Source organism: Neolamprologus multifasciatus, chromosome 13 (assembly GCF_963576455.1).
Source record: "Neolamprologus multifasciatus chromosome 13, fNeoMul1.2, whole genome shotgun sequence".
Lineage (NCBI taxonomy): Eukaryota > Metazoa > Chordata > Actinopteri > Cichliformes > Cichlidae > Neolamprologus > Neolamprologus multifasciatus.
This window is the reverse complement of record NC_140451.1, coordinates 17,585,753-17,601,230: the sequence shown is the minus strand read 5'-3', so window position 1 is coordinate 17,601,230 and position 15,478 is coordinate 17,585,753. Positions and strand designations below refer to the sequence as shown.

Below are 15,478 nucleotides of genomic sequence, written 5' to 3'. Positions count from 1 at the left end.
AGACATAATAAGTCCATATCTAGCAAAATTATAAGTGTAAATAATACTAGAAGAATGAATTCAAGTATTATAAAAGCTAAAGTCAGGATATTGGAGAAAATGTCAATGATAAGTCATCATCAGTGACTAAACACTTTTAAAGTTTTGAGTTATTCCAAAGATTATAGCTGAGTCAAAGAATATAGTCTTACAGCCACTCTAAAGACTTAATAATTTAATAATTAATTATTAGTCCATTAAGACCCTTTGGCTGTTGTAAGTAGGATTTGAGGATACAAGAGAAATTAGCTCCTTCTTCCCTTTTTCTACAAGTGGCTGAATTTAGTAGCAGCAGCTAACAGAGACAACAGCACTACAACCATATTACTGCATTACAGCAAATTGTTTTGATTTGGTACTGTGTAAATAAAATAAAATAAAATAGATCAGTATATTGATTTATTTCATATGTTGTGTTTATACACCACTCTGCATTTAATTATTAATTATTATTAATCTCTGGCTCTCTTCCACGGCATGTCTTTGACTCGTCTCCCTTCTTTCACCCCCAAACAGACGGCGTCTCTGAGTCTAGTTTTGCCAGAAGTTTCTTCCTGTTAAAAGGACGTTTTTCATTCCAACTGCCACCAAGTACTGACTCATAGGGAGTCATCTGATTGTTTGAGGGTTTTTTCTCGATTGTTGTAAGATACCATTACAATATAATGTACCTTCAGTGACTGTTACTGTGCGTCAGCACTAGATAAATAAAATTTAACTGAACTGTATACTTGAGGAGGCAATTGGGAAGAAAGCCTCTTTAAAGAAAGACTTAAAGAACGAACAGTTTCTTTACATTTCCAAGCTACAGATTTTGCATAGGTGCATGGACTCAATTAGAGGTTGGATGGCTGATAACTTTCTTCAACTTAATGAGGTGAAAACTGAAGTCCTTGTTTGTGCTCCTAAAACAATTGTACCTATGGTTATGGAAATCTCAGGGTCATGTTCTATATTTGCCAAACCTTCTATCAGGAACCTTGGTGTAACTTTTGACTCAGCTCTGACTTTGGACATTCATGCTAAATCTCTGGTCCACTCCTGATTTTATCACTTGAGAAATATTGCTAAGCTGAGTCCCATTGTATCACACTCAGAACTGGAAATTGTCATACATGCATTTGTTTCATCTTGTTTGGAGTATTGTAATTCTTTGTTCACTTGTCTATGGAAAGCCTCTTTGGAGCATCTGTAAGTTGTTCAGAACGCTGCTGCAAAGCTTCTGACCAAGACTTCTAAGTACTCCCGTGCCACATGCCTGCTGATCCAGCTGCAGTGGCTCCCTATTAAATTCACTTTAAGATTAAGATTATGACTCTGACGTTCAGGGCCCTGCATGGAAAGCACCAACATATATCAGTGATCTTTTACATCTATACATGCTCAGCAGGTCCCCGAGGTCATGTGATCAGGGCTTGCTGGTTGTCCATTATATGAGGCTGAAAACAAAGAGCGACAGAGCTTTAGTAACTGTGGCCCCCAGACTGTGGAACTCTCTTCCTTTGAACTTGAGGTCTGTGGACTCAGTGGTCTCTTTAAAAAAAAACAGCTAAAAACTCATCTTTTTAAACTTGCTTGATTTTTGTTTTTATGTTTTAACTTCTCTGTGAAGCACTTTGTGATATTTATCTTGAAAGGTGCTATACAAATAAAATTATACTTACTTTTACTTTAACACTTTTAAGAATATTTAGGGTTGTATTCAAACATTTAAGCTAAAGTGGGAAAAATTAAATAATACAAGTAGATATACAACTTGCAGCAAACACAAATAAAAGCTTTTTTAATGTTAAATTTAATGTTTAGTTTTTTAATTTTTAGCACTGTTATTTTAGAAATGACATTAAAAACTAGTTATACTTTGTACTTGTAATCATACAAGCCACAAGAAGATAAAATAAATATTAAAATTCATGAAAAGAATCCTTAAAAAGTGAACTACAAGACCCTACTTTGGCAAAGCGGTTGATCACTCTTCCAATAGGTGAAGTGTCAAAGAAAACCATAGGAACTCGCAGGATGTTGTTAAGAAGTCGTGAATGCAGGATACGAGATGCATCAATGGAAGCATTGGCTAGGAGCAGTGTGCCAAGGAACACAAAGAGACCTGCAATAAAAACAAGAAAATTTCTAAATAATAGAACTACATTTTTAACAAAGACAAATCCACCGTGAACATAACATTGAACTTACAGTAACACTCAGGTGTGCTTTTTCCTGCCTACTGATATAGAATGGTTGTTATTATTATTAGAAAATAATAATAGGGCAATAGGGCATATTCAATTCTTATTTTTATGGGAAAAAAATAGTTCAATCAGCAATATATGCTCTGCATGTAGTTCAAGCTGAACCAAGGTCCAAATTGACAGTCTTGATTATTTGTCCTTAATTTACAACATAAAACAGCTGGAATAAAACATATAACTCTGACATATAATTTGTCCCCAGTTTACAACATGATAGAGCAACCGGCACTATTTCCTTGTTATCCATGGCAGCATTGACAATTCAATGATAATTTCAATAATTTCCTGGGGTATATTGATATCAACTATTATTCCATTAGATTTCAATTTATATTAAAATAATGGGGAAAAAAACAAATTTGAAAGGTGTAAATAAAATACTGTTAAAGGACAAATAAATAACAAATGTTTTCCCTCCCTTTGTACTCCTCTGTATTTTTTCACTCATCTCGTCCTTCTCCCTTTATTTATTTTCCATTTAAATAAAAATAACTGTTGGTGATAAACTCAGTCTCAGGCTGCTCTTAATGTTGCAGTGAGTAAGATAACTTGAGCCTTTATATTTAGTAATAGTGAGTTTAAAAATTACTGTAATTAATCATCTCTTTACTTCCTGGATGTTTGGCTCCTAGTTGTACAACACTTCCACTTTCCACATGACATCAATATCATACTGATGTCATTGCTCTAGTTTAATTATCTTTCTACCCACCTTCTTCAAGCATATCTTTCTACTATCTCCCCTAAGTATCCACAAGTATCACATGTGGAGTTCCCCAAGGTTCCATCTTGGGACCCCTTCTGTTTAACATTTACATGCTCCCACTGGCACAGATGATAAAGAACAACAAAATAAATTATCATAGCTATGCAGAAGACACACAAATATATATCACAATGTCAAAACTGAAGTAATAGTCTTTGGTGCCAAAGAAAAACGATTACAGGTCACCAGAGAACTTCAATCTATACATCTTCAAACCACAAACCAGGTGAGAAATTTGGGTGTAGTGATGGATGCAGACCTAAGCTTAGAAAAACACATTAAGACAATAACAAAATCAGCTTACTATCACCTCAAGAATATATCAAGGATAAAAGATCTGATGTCTCAACAGGACCTGGAAAAACTAGTCCATGCATTCATCTTTAGCAGGCTTGATTACTGTAACAGCATCTTTACAGGTCTACCTAAAAAATCAGTCAGACATCTACAGCTCATTCAGAACTCTGCTGCTCGAGTCCTCACTAAGACCAAAAAAGTGGACCACATCAGTCCAGCTCTGAGGTCTTTACACTGGCTGCCTGTCCGTCAGAGGATAGACTTTAAAGTTCTGATGCTGGTCTATAAAGCTCTGAATGGTTTAGGACCAAAATACATCAGTGACCTCCTGACCCAGTATGAACCTTCCAGATCCCTCAGGTCATCTGGATCCGGTCTTTTATCAGTTCCCAGTGTTAGGTTTTGTAATGTTGATTGTCATTTATGCTTAGAAATATTTAACCATATATGCTTAGAGGTGTATAATTGATTGTGTAGTGATAGGATGTGTGATCTTTAGCAGGCTGCAAAGGCTTGGTGTGCATTCCAGAGTGTTCTGGAATCCACACCTACATCCTGGGAGCATGGGAAGAGGTCGTACTTTGTTTTATTGTTTTATGGTAGGATTAACGTAGCTATATCTGTTTTAGTCTAAGTGCCTTTTGTTTAGATGGTTTAGGGAAGTCATTTATGGGGTCACACTCTGACCACACACACACACACACCGCACAGGCAAGGTACTCTTTGTTTAGATGTTTAGATATAGGCGTCGTATGTTAATGAACCTATGCATATTCATGTAACCTCAATAAAAGAGCAGTGTTACGGGGGAGCGGACGAGAGCAACTGGGGTCAAGCGAAGGAACGGCGTTTGTCCGGTTCTCTCCCGTGCACGAGAAACATGAAGAACTTTGCCTACTCGTGTCTTGTTTGGCTGTGTAGTAAATTGTCCTTAACGTTCCAGTGAATAGGTTTACGCTACAAACCTATCACCCAGAGTCAGAACCAGACACGGAGAAGCTGCCTTCAGCTTTTATGCTCCATATATCTGGAACAAACTCCCAGAAAGCCTCAGATCAGCTGAAACACTCAGTTTATTTAAATCCAGGTTGAAGGTCGTATTCTCAGCTGCATTTGAATAAAACACCAAATCCACACTTTTAAGCTTAAATTTCAAAACTTATTATATTTTAACTACTGATTTTATCTACTGTTCTGATTTTATCTACTGTTTTTTTTAATAAATTTTAAATCATGCTTTTTTTTCTTTCTTTTTTTATTTATTACCTTGTTGTTGAATTGTGCTATATAAATAAACTTGCCTTGCCTAATTCCTATTATTGCTGGAAATCCATTTTGCTAAGATAGGCCATCAGAGTTTAATCATTAAATAGCTTAACTGAATTCTGTATATCAATACATTCCTCATAATTGTCTCTACTTATTAACCTAAAAAGTTATAGGTGCCTATGCACTTTGCAGCATGGGTCCCTGTGACAAAGGACCGAACGCACACAGTGCACAAGTCCTCTAGTACAATAAAAAAACTGGATGTTTAGGTTGTCTATATAACGCTCTAAAAACGAGTGTATCCTAAATAGCAGGGTATGGAATTTTCCTTACTTTAAGACATAAAGTTGCTTAATGTTAACTTACATGAACCTGAAAATATTTGCAAATACAAAAGGAACGACGAACGACTGTTCAGTTACCCTGAGCCACTCCAAGAGCTCCGAACACTCCCACCCTTGTGTCCCTCTTCCAGGAAGGGTATGTCATGTTGTAGTACTCCACAGAATCACCGGTCCAGTCACTCAGCCACAGATTCTGACCGGTGAAAGCAGCGGTCTGGATGAAGTAAATCAGGAAAACCATGGCAGAATATCCCCAGCCCATGGCTCGCTGGTACTGCAGGAACACTGCAAGCTTCACCTGGAAATCAGCGCGAGACGGCACTCAGGAAACAGGCTATCATTTGTTGTAATCTTGTGCTAGTTGTACAAAAACATTTTGTTACCTGTCCTGTTTCCATAGTTTCCTTCTCTATAAGCTTCTGGCCTTTCTGTGGTTCATCAACATTTGCAGATTTTGTAAGGGAATTATTTCTTCTTAATCTGACACTAAAAAAGGTGAAAAAAAATTGAAATGGACATTCTGCTAAAGATGCTATTTGAAACAAGCGGTTTCCCTGGTTTCATCTATAACTTGCCTGCCATTGCGCTGGCTGCGGCGGATGCTGTTTTCTTGCTCCAGTGTAAGAGAAACAGTGTCCTCCAATGCACCGTCAGGTTGGGCATTGTCTCCGCCTGGGAAGAGCTCAATGTCTTCTGCATCCTGGCCCTCACCTAAATTAACAATATACATGGTGTTTTACATATATGGCAGTAATTTATGGTACTTGGGTCAATATGTGAACAACATCAACACAAAGTATTCATAAAAGATGACAAAAAGAAATTTAATCCATTCATATTAGTGGTATCCTGAGACTATTCTATTATTCTGTTCCCTTTCAGACCGTGCAATATTACCCAACAGTACCTTATTGAATATTTGTTTCATCCCCCCCATCATACGCTGCTACTCCCTTTATTCTATTGCACAATACTATGTCACTTTCTAGAATCGCCTGCACTGATAGTTAAGTTATTTATTCTCCAGGATATAGTTATATATATTACTTCGTTAGAGTTATTTGATACTATGCCTTTCACTATCCTACTGTATATTACTGTATACTACTATTCTTATTGTATATATTGTATATATTATTCATCTGTTCCTCTGTCCCTCCTGCTGCTTTGAGCATGTACATGACAAAATAATTTCCCTCGGGATAAATAAAGTTATTCTTATTCTTATATAATTTTAGCATAGGTTTTGGTTTCACAACTAACAAAACATGTAATGTGTGCAGATTATGTTGCTAATATACTAAGAAAAGGTTGTAATCACCTGTTTCTGAATTTCTCTGATTGCTCTGCTCTTTGGCATATGTGTCGAGAAACTTAGAAAAAGTTCCTCCACTGGCACGAAGGTTTTCATAGGATCCAACTTCAGAAATGACTCCATTCTCCAAAACCACTATTTCATCCACGTATGGCAGGAAGCTTATGCCATGAGTCACCAGGATACGAGTCTGTATGGTCAGAGATATACGAGACTCAAGTGCATTCACCAATCAAATAAATGAAAATATTAATATTTATAAAGCATATAAACACATCTACTGTATATCTCCCAGCCTGACTTTAAAACCAGTATAAATTCACTATCAGATGAGAAGTGTTGCAAAAGCAGTAATAAAGCATATTAATTGAATTTAAAGCAGGCGCTAATAAAGTTCAAATGAGATAGTAATTAATAATAGAGTAAAGATATCCAAAGTTTAATGATTTTTAATAGACAATTATTAGAAGAATTAAATATAAATTCAACAATAACAAAAATACTGAACTGACAAGATTTACAAAAACATTGTAATTATTAAAGAAAAAGAAAGAAAAATGAAAAATTATCAAATTGTATTTATCAAAAAGAGAATATAATTCAGTTCACAGACTGACTTGACAATAATTGGTTTAATCATTTAAAAATCATTTATAAAGCCATGTTTCCCAGTGTTTTGGGTTCAATTTCTGTTTCCAGATTATTAGTTATTCGTGGTTTTGTTCTCTTGATGTTATTTGTTATTCTGGTTTCTAGTTTAAGTCACTGTCTTCCTTGTGTTCCATGTGCCATGTTCCTTCAGTCTGTCTCTCCATGTCAAGTCCGCATCTTTGTGAATTGTCTCTTAGTTCCTGTTTTATTTTGATAGTCCCAGTCCTATGTGTCTAGTTTTGCTTCTCCTTGTCTCGTTATGTATAATGAACCCCAGCTGTGTCTCCCTCCTGTTTCTCATTCCCTGACTGCTCCTGTGTGTATACAAGCCCTGTGTTTTCTCCTTCTTTTTATTGGTCCGCCTGTGTTCCTCCGTGCTGTTCTCTCTGCTTGTTGGTCTTTGTGTTACCTCCCAAAGGTTTCCCTTTAGGTTCTGCACATGCCATCACCATTTCTGTTTGTATTGTCATTGTGTAAATAAAGCTCACTCTCATTTAAGTCAGTGCCTGCATTTTGGGTCCTATCTCACCTCCACATGGCTTGCCTTGCTAGCCGTGACATTTTCTAACTTGTAATTCTATTTCCAAGTGGCTTTCATTCCTAACCTTTCATTATTAGCTATTCCGTTATCTTGGTCATTTAGTGTGATATTTAGCCTATTGTAACCTCTACATAATGCTCGGGTCCTGGGTAAAATGAGGTAAAATACTACAAATTAGACACCATGTTTTCTATGCAAGTAACAGCTGGAATATCCTGTGCAGATAGTATTTCATGTCAAGATTCATCAGAAGAAATTAAATGGGAAATGGGCAAGTTTTTTTTTTTCCTTTTTCCTCCCTTTTTTCCTGTAAAATAATTATCAAATGTTTAGCATATGTTTTTAAGCACAAACCTTGTTTTTAAGTATTCCATTGGGTCCAATTACATTTTCAAAAAGATGCTTTCCTACATGGGAGTCCACAGCAGACAAAGGGTCATCTAATAGATAAATATCAGCCTGACTGTAGACTGCTCTGGCTAAGCTCACACGCTGCTTTTGACCCCCTGAGAGATTGATACCCTGAAAAGAGAAGAAAGGAGGGGAAAAGAGACACACTCTTTTAGCCTTTCCTTTATAATCAGAAGAGCTCTTCTGTTTTGTTACTTTATGTATTTAAGAAACAAATATTTTACATGTGTTTAAAATAAATGCTATACACCGCATTTGCATACAGAAAAAATATTTGTGTAACCAAAAACCTGAACCGTTCAAAGTGTAACTCACTTTCTCTCCAATCTCAGTGAGGTCTCCTCCAGGCAGCAGCTCAAGGTCAGGGGCAAGAGCACAGGCCTGTATGACTTTTTTGAAGTTTTCTTCCTCATGTGGAGATCCAAACAAGATATTATCCTTCAAAGTAGCATTTTGGATCCAGGCTTGCTGCGGTACAAAAGCAAGAGAACCCTGGAAAGAAATAGACTATTACTCAAGACAGATCTGTCTTATCATAAAAAACTGGCATTCACAAAATTTCATCCAGACCAAACACTACCATGGCTAGACGGGAAAAAAAATCAATTCTTTTACTAGAAATGTTAGAAAACTCCACTGAACTTAGTTTATTCTGTGAGTAAAATGATTTGAGTTATTCCCTTTTCAATATGGATAAAACTGGTCTTTGAACAGGTGGCTTGCCCAGTGGATTTAGCATTGTTTTACATTGTCTTTCTAAAAAATTGATCACACCAACCTGGAGTAAAGACACTTATGTAATAAAAAGACAAAAAAAGAAACTGGAATTTAATTTTATAAACTAGAAAACTTGCTGATCAAAAATTCTTATTCTTCTTTTGGCTAATTTTTTTAGGGGTTTAGAGGTAGTCTCAATTTCACAAAAACTGTGCTAAAATGCCTCAATTTGTAGAAAAATATACTTCTTTATTCTGCTGTGGCTGAATTAATCTCCACCAATACTGATGAGTTTAGACCAGATTATGAAAACTGCCTTGAACGAATTAAGCTTTTGCTGTTCTTTGCTTCTATATCTTTGCTTTGTTAGCTAAAGCCTTTAATGTTTAATTATTGCATTCTTAAAAAAAATAAAAAATATTGTAATGTCATTGTTAAAGTCTTCTATGCTTTATTGTTTATTTTATGTGTTTGTTTTTGTTTTATTTTGCATGTTTTGTTTTTTTTTAACACACACTGATAAATACAAACGGGAAAAAAGCCATTACCCCAATGTTGATAAAACCTTTGGTACTGTGCATCTCTCCAAGGAGGGCTGACATAAGAGACGACTTTCCTGACCCAACAGCTCCCACTACAGCAACCAACCGACCAGGCTCAATGTCCAAATTCACACTGGACACACATAATAACTATACTCAATGCTGTGAACACATCAGGGGCAAATAAACAGACTCGAAAAACTGAAGCAATGCTAAAAAATCCCGGTGAACATCTCACAGTTAATTAAGTTAACTAGTAACTTTTTGATGACCAACACAGACATACTCTTTCAGCAGAGGCTTTGCATCTTTTTCCCAAGCAAAGGAACCATCACATATGCGCACAGCAGTATCTAAAAAATGAACACAGACCAAAACAGAGCTTAACAGATGATCTGCACACATAAAAACTGACTAAGCTTCAATCTTCAGCTGTAGAAAAGTGCAAATTCTAATGGTGAACATACTGAAACTGGGGTCTTGGCGCACAATGTCACTGTCGATGTCTTCCCCTGCCAGAAACTTCTCCAGGCGCGTCTTAGACACTGCTATCTGAAAATTCAAAGAACAGGTTAAGTTTGATTTCATCACAGGCTTGATCACATGTGCGTGATGTAGCTCTGTTCACTTACTTGTACAATGGAAGCAATGAGCATGGGCAGCATGGCAAGAGGAGCTCGGAGGATGTTGAAGAGAGAGATGGAAGTAAAAGCTTTCTCAGCAGTTAACACATTATCCTTGCTCACACTAACAAATATTGCAAACGTGGCCAGAGAAACCTGCAAGTACAGACAGTTTAAGAAAAAAGGTTGTTTACCATTGGAATCTAGTCTCTGCGAAGCTCTCTGACAGAACTCACCAGAGCTGGACTGCAGCATGAGGTAAGAATGGAGAAGGAGTGTAGGTAGGCAGACTTCTTCATGACTTTTAGTTCTTCCCCTCTAATGTCTTCCACCTGCTTCTGGAAGGATGGCTCCCAAGCATACAGCTTCAGAATCTGGTGGGAGACAAAAGAAAAAGACAGGAGGCAGTGAGGCAGAAGGAAGGGTGCGGCAGCAGAGCACTTATTGTTCATGACGTCGCTGCAGTTTCACGAAGCATCAAAGCTTTAGATGTAAGGAAGGCATCTACATACACCATGAATACACTGAATAAGGGAGCTCACCTTGATCCCATTTAGAATTTCATTCATGATTTTCATTCTCTTATCTTTAAAGTTCATGTTCTCTATCTGAAAAGAGACACAATGTAGCTCATGTTAAACAGGCAATAAATAAAGTGTTTTGAACAGCAATTTATTCTGTGTAATTCATTTGAAAAAAAAAAAAACAAAAAACAACTTTTTCACCAGCAAGAATCGCATGTTGAAAGTTACAGAGATCACTTTCTTCACATTAATGTTAATATTAATTAAACTCCAAAGAAATTTTTGGTCTGTTTACAAAAGGGAGACTGGTCTATGAGAGCAAATCTGTATGTTGACTGTGAGACACGTAGCTGAGCCTGCATGCTATGTCACTCAATTGTCCAACTACTTTTGAGCCTCTGAAAGAGGGGGACTGTATCAAAATCTATTAAACAGTCAATACAATACTTTAGTTAAACATCTTGAATAAAACTTATTGAATTTATTGTGTGAACTATTTACAGCACTGTAAATAAATGCACTGTTCATCATAAAGAGTCCAGCGTTTGGGTCCTCATTCCTCACATCCTGACGGCCTGCCACTCAGACCATGACATAAATAATCAATCCAATACTGTAGTTAAACATTTCGAATAAAAAATTACAATTTGCAGTTTAATCTCATTTTGATTATTTGATTTAGAATCTCGCACAGAGGTTTACAGAAGCAAAGAAGATTTGGCAAGTATTTCCCCTGACCTGGAGTTTTCTGGCCTTGGTTGCTAGCACTGCATTGGTTGGAATTATTAACACCATGACTCCCAGTCCTGTCAACACAGAAGGTCCTAACTCCAGCCACAGGAAAACAATGGATATGATGATCTGCAGAGGGCAGGACCACAGCAGATGGATAAAGTTGGTCACATCATTGAAGCGCTGGGCATCTGCTGACATCAGGTTCACCATTTCCCCAACTGTAGACTCCTTACGAGTGTCATTGGACACCACTAATGCCTTAGAAAAGGGATAAAAAGGGCAAATTAATTAGAATGTGGGGTGAAACTTAAGTAAGAGAAGCATATAAGTGATATTTTTTCTTACTCTGTATGTCACTTAAAAAAAACCTCCATAACCCTATATATAGAAAAAAAGCAAAGCTGACTTTCTTTTAGAAATAATGTAAATAGTTTTTGATGTCTAAGGAGTATTTTCTTCATTTCCTGATTTTCAAGATTTGGTAAAACTTCATAAAACAAAAATTATGTATCCTGATTGGCTATACAATCAGGGTCTTCACCAGTAGTGACTGAGAACTCACAAAATGAATCATTAAGATCAATAGTAAAAGTATTGATGGAAACTAGAGCTACAGACTAACACAGATTTTTTTCTGTGACATGTGCTGATAAAAGTTTGTTAAAACTGAAACATCTGACAACTGACTTAAGCAGAAAATTATGACTAGTAATTTTTTTCTTCTAATGTGTAACAGTGATTTATATTATACAGCATTTGATTTTTTTTTTCACACCAATGTCAATAAATGGTGTTCTGTCAATCCTGTTTTTACCTTTTTATACACAGCAGCCATAAGTGCAGTGCGAACCTTCATCCCCAGCACATGGCAGCACTGGAAATACTGCTGTAGGGTCAGAGACTGTAGCAGAGCCACCACCATCAGTAACACTGCATACAAATAGCCCTCCCAGGCATGTCTGGATTTGTCCTGAGTGAACGAGATCATCAATCTAGGAAAAACAGAAAAAAAAGAAGCAAACATGCTAATTTCCTGCTTCATCTTTAGCACTTATCTAACAATGTCCTCATTTCATCCTGCCACTCCTGTTATTGGTTATGAATCACCAGTGTTGAGACATGAGGGACAGAGAAAATTTTAATACCCCCTGCCTTTCTTCTCAACATATCTGAGAGAGGGTGAAAAGGTTTAACATCCAATTTTTGTAATGGGATATATAGTTTTAATCTTTATTTTTATCTTCATTTTTTATCTTTCTTTATTTTTGATAAAAGATAAATCAAAATATAAGTTTGATCAATATGTTAAATGAGAAATGTAGTTTGAGTAGTGTAAGAGTCTAGATTTTGTGTGTGTAGACATGATCTGGCTTGGATCTTGTAGCAATATAACAGTTAAACCCAGAATCAGAATCAAAAAATCTGAGTATTAACCCATTTTAATGTAAATAGCTCCTACAGGTTACTTCAGCCATTTACGCATAACATACCCTTGAGGCCTACTGTCAAACCCCCTAAAGCTAATCCACTTAAATACCAAGTGCACCAATAAAGAGGGGAGCCGCTGTAACTATGTGCCTGACGGAGGCCAGGACTGCAAGGCTACTCAGGTCCCCGGATTTTATCAGATAAGCAGGAAAAACACACAGACGATTTTGAGACCATTAAAGCTGGGCGAGCCCCCTGAGCCACATCAGCCCCATCTGAATTTTGCATTGCCTGCTGGGTAATACTCATCCAGCGATTAGAACTTCTTAAACAGAGAGCTGACCCAGACTTCCTGTATTTGGGTGCTGGTCCCGCAGATTGGCAATAGTAAATAGTTAACACAAAAGATTTTAAACGGTAATAGCAAGTAAATCTAAAAACAAAAAACTTAAGAGAGAACAAAATGGGGTTTTTTTATGTTTACCTAAATATGCTAGAACTGTTACATCTGTAACAGATAATTGCATAAATTCCTTTAACTCTCTGGGTTTGTTCAAAATCACTACCCTTTCAGCTTGTTTGTGGCCAAAAGTGGCCACCAACAGATTAGGTCTGTAATTTTTATTTTTATTATTTTTGTTTTTTTGCCACTTTTTCTGCATAAAGCTTTTAAATAACTTCAGTTCTTTTCATAAATATAAAATAGTTATTACTTTTTAAATTTTGAAGCCTTTAAACACCAGTTTGTTTTTCCACTGCACTAGCTGGAAGTCAACCTCAAATCTCATAATTTTATATAATTGCAGTGCTACTGGAATTTCTTGTATTATTAATAGTGGAGTCTGGGACATGTAATTGTTATTTTTGTGCAGGGAGAGCAAAAACATAAAAACTCCCTCTCAGCTTGTTCGTGGCCAAAAATGGCCACCCCTTGTTTATGTTTACAAAATGCTATAAAATTAATATATATTGAAAAAAAAATTTCACTTTCATTGACTTAATTTTTTAAATTGGCATCAGTAATGTTCTAGAAAATCTAAATTTCATTCAAATTCAGAATTTTAACCCTTTAAATACCAGTTAAATCACATACTTTTAATGATTTACATAGGGATAAAAGAATAAGATCCCCATTTTCTTCCTAAATAATACATGCAAACTGATTTATTTCCTAACCATGATTGAGGTTCGATGCATAGCAATAATTAAAAGTATCAATGATTATATATGCATCATTATTTTTTGTGCAGGGACAGAAAAATAAAAGAACTCCCTCTCAGCTTGTTCGTGGCCAAAAATGGCCACCCCCTGTTTACGTTTACAAAATGCTATAAAAGTCATATATATTAAAACATTTTTCTTCTTTCATTGACTGATTTTCTAAATTAGCATCAGTGCTATTCATCAAGACCAAAATCTCATTCAAATTCAGAATTTTAACCCTTTAAATACCAGTTAAATCACATAATTTCGATGATTTACATAGGGACAAAAGCATGAAGTCCCTATTTTTTTCTAAATAATACATGCAAATTGATTTATTTTCTAACCATGATGGAGGTTAGATGCATAGCAATAACTAAAAGTATCAATGAGTTTTATGCACCTTTATTTTTTTGTGCAGTGACAGAAAAACCAAAAAACTCCCTCTAAGCTTGTTTGTGGCCAAAAATGGCCACCCCCTGTTTATGTTTACAAAATGCTATAAAATTAATATATATTAAAACATTTTCTACTTTCATTGACTTCATTTTTTTTAATTAGCACTGGTCCTAGTCATGAAAACCAAAATATAATTAAAATTCAGAAATTATACCCTTTGAATACCAGTTAGATTATGTATTATTACTACACTTTTGGGAAAATAGCAATAAAGTTCACATTTTTTAGCATATGAATGATGAAACCTAATATTTTTTTAATCATCGTTGGAGGTCAGTATGAGTAACAGTAACAATGATTTATTTTTACTTTATTTTATTTTATTTATTTTTTTGGGGGGGGTGGGGGGTGGGGTGAATGGCCAAAAAGAAAATCACACATGGTGTGTTAGTGGCCAGAAAGGCCATTTAATGACCAAATAACCAGTGAAATGACCACTAAAATGATCAAAATGTATATTCCAGTGTGTGCTTCTGTGAGCATCCTCATTAGCAGCAAGATGTACTAACCACAGTAGAGTGGTTTTTGTAAGCACACTTTCTACACTTGGTGCAAGGGGCTGCTGTTCCAATCCTAGAAGTGCACCTTTTGCACCTTCTTCTCATTTTGTTGGTGAGGTGTGGGTCACACTCTGGTTCAGACTATTGTATCTTGAGATCAATGGCAGAAGTGGCTGAGAAACAGGGACAAGCAGTTGTTGAGGTCACCAGCATGTACCCCAGCTCTTCCATTTGTACGTTGTAGAGGACTCCCCCACTTCAGTGAAGTTGTTTCCGGCGGGACAAAGACATCGTATCCCAAGACATCCAGGAGATTGGAGAAAAGAGCCATCAGCCATCAGTTAGTTTTTCTTCTACAACTCAAGTTGCCAACATCCTCTCTAAGTTATCCAAGTTGTATTTGTGCCTATTGTAGTGCAGAATTGCTTCTTGCTTCCAGGCGTCCTCTATTCCCCATCACTGACTGCTGGTTCCTTGTGTGTTGCTGTCAAAAGAAGCACATTCCTCCATTGCTTTGGGATGTGGGATATCGCCGTGGTAGTTTTGGTGAAGCCAAAGACAGACAACAAAATCTTCCTCTGTTGCAACCAGAGGAGCTGTGGAGGAAGCTCTGGGTTGTTTCCCCTGTGCCAGTTTTCATCTGATGAGTTCCCCTGCCAAGGTGACCAAAGTTAAGACGTTGTCCTCGGAGCTCCTCCGTCAGTTGGAGTCTGAACCCCATGCCTTTTTTTTAACTTCCTGAGAACTTCCAGTGTTGTCATCCAACATACTTTTGTATTGCTTTATCCTGGTGTAGGCTCACATCTCCACTTCATCTATAATCCTCCAATCCTCACACCTTCGCCTCCCGTGCAGGTTTGTAAGG

The 15,478-nt window shown here is 36.6% G+C and overlaps 1 protein-coding gene across 3 annotated transcripts in view; it reads right to left on the bottom strand.

Moving 5' to 3' along the window:
* Positions 1-15,478, bottom strand: part of LOC146505363 (ATP-binding cassette sub-family C member 2-like) — a 35,807-nt gene that overhangs the window by 6,605 nt on the left and 13,724 nt on the right. For all 3 annotated transcript variants that reach the window (XR_014877421.1, XM_085181758.1, XM_085181757.1), the window contains exons 9-23: positions 11,838-12,015; positions 11,027-11,281; positions 10,307-10,372; positions 10,001-10,138; positions 9,774-9,920; positions 9,609-9,693; positions 9,428-9,494; positions 9,148-9,274; positions 8,198-8,374; positions 7,826-7,993; positions 6,286-6,469; positions 5,540-5,675; positions 5,348-5,450; positions 5,043-5,262; positions 1,992-2,146 (exon numbers count right to left, since the gene is read on the bottom strand). Coding sequence is in view for 2 of the 3 variants with exons in the window: in XM_085181758.1 (XP_085037884.1) it covers positions 1,992-2,146; positions 5,043-5,262; positions 5,348-5,450; positions 5,540-5,675; positions 6,286-6,469; positions 7,826-7,993; positions 8,198-8,374; positions 9,148-9,274; positions 9,428-9,494; positions 9,609-9,693; positions 9,774-9,920; positions 10,001-10,138; positions 10,307-10,372; positions 11,027-11,281; positions 11,838-12,015 (2,206 nt within the window). In the remaining variant the exon portion in view is untranslated. The remainder of the gene's footprint in view (positions 1-1,991; positions 2,147-5,042; positions 5,263-5,347; positions 5,451-5,539; positions 5,676-6,285; positions 6,470-7,825; positions 7,994-8,197; positions 8,375-9,147; positions 9,275-9,427; positions 9,495-9,608; positions 9,694-9,773; positions 9,921-10,000; positions 10,139-10,306; positions 10,373-11,026; positions 11,282-11,837; positions 12,016-15,478) is intronic.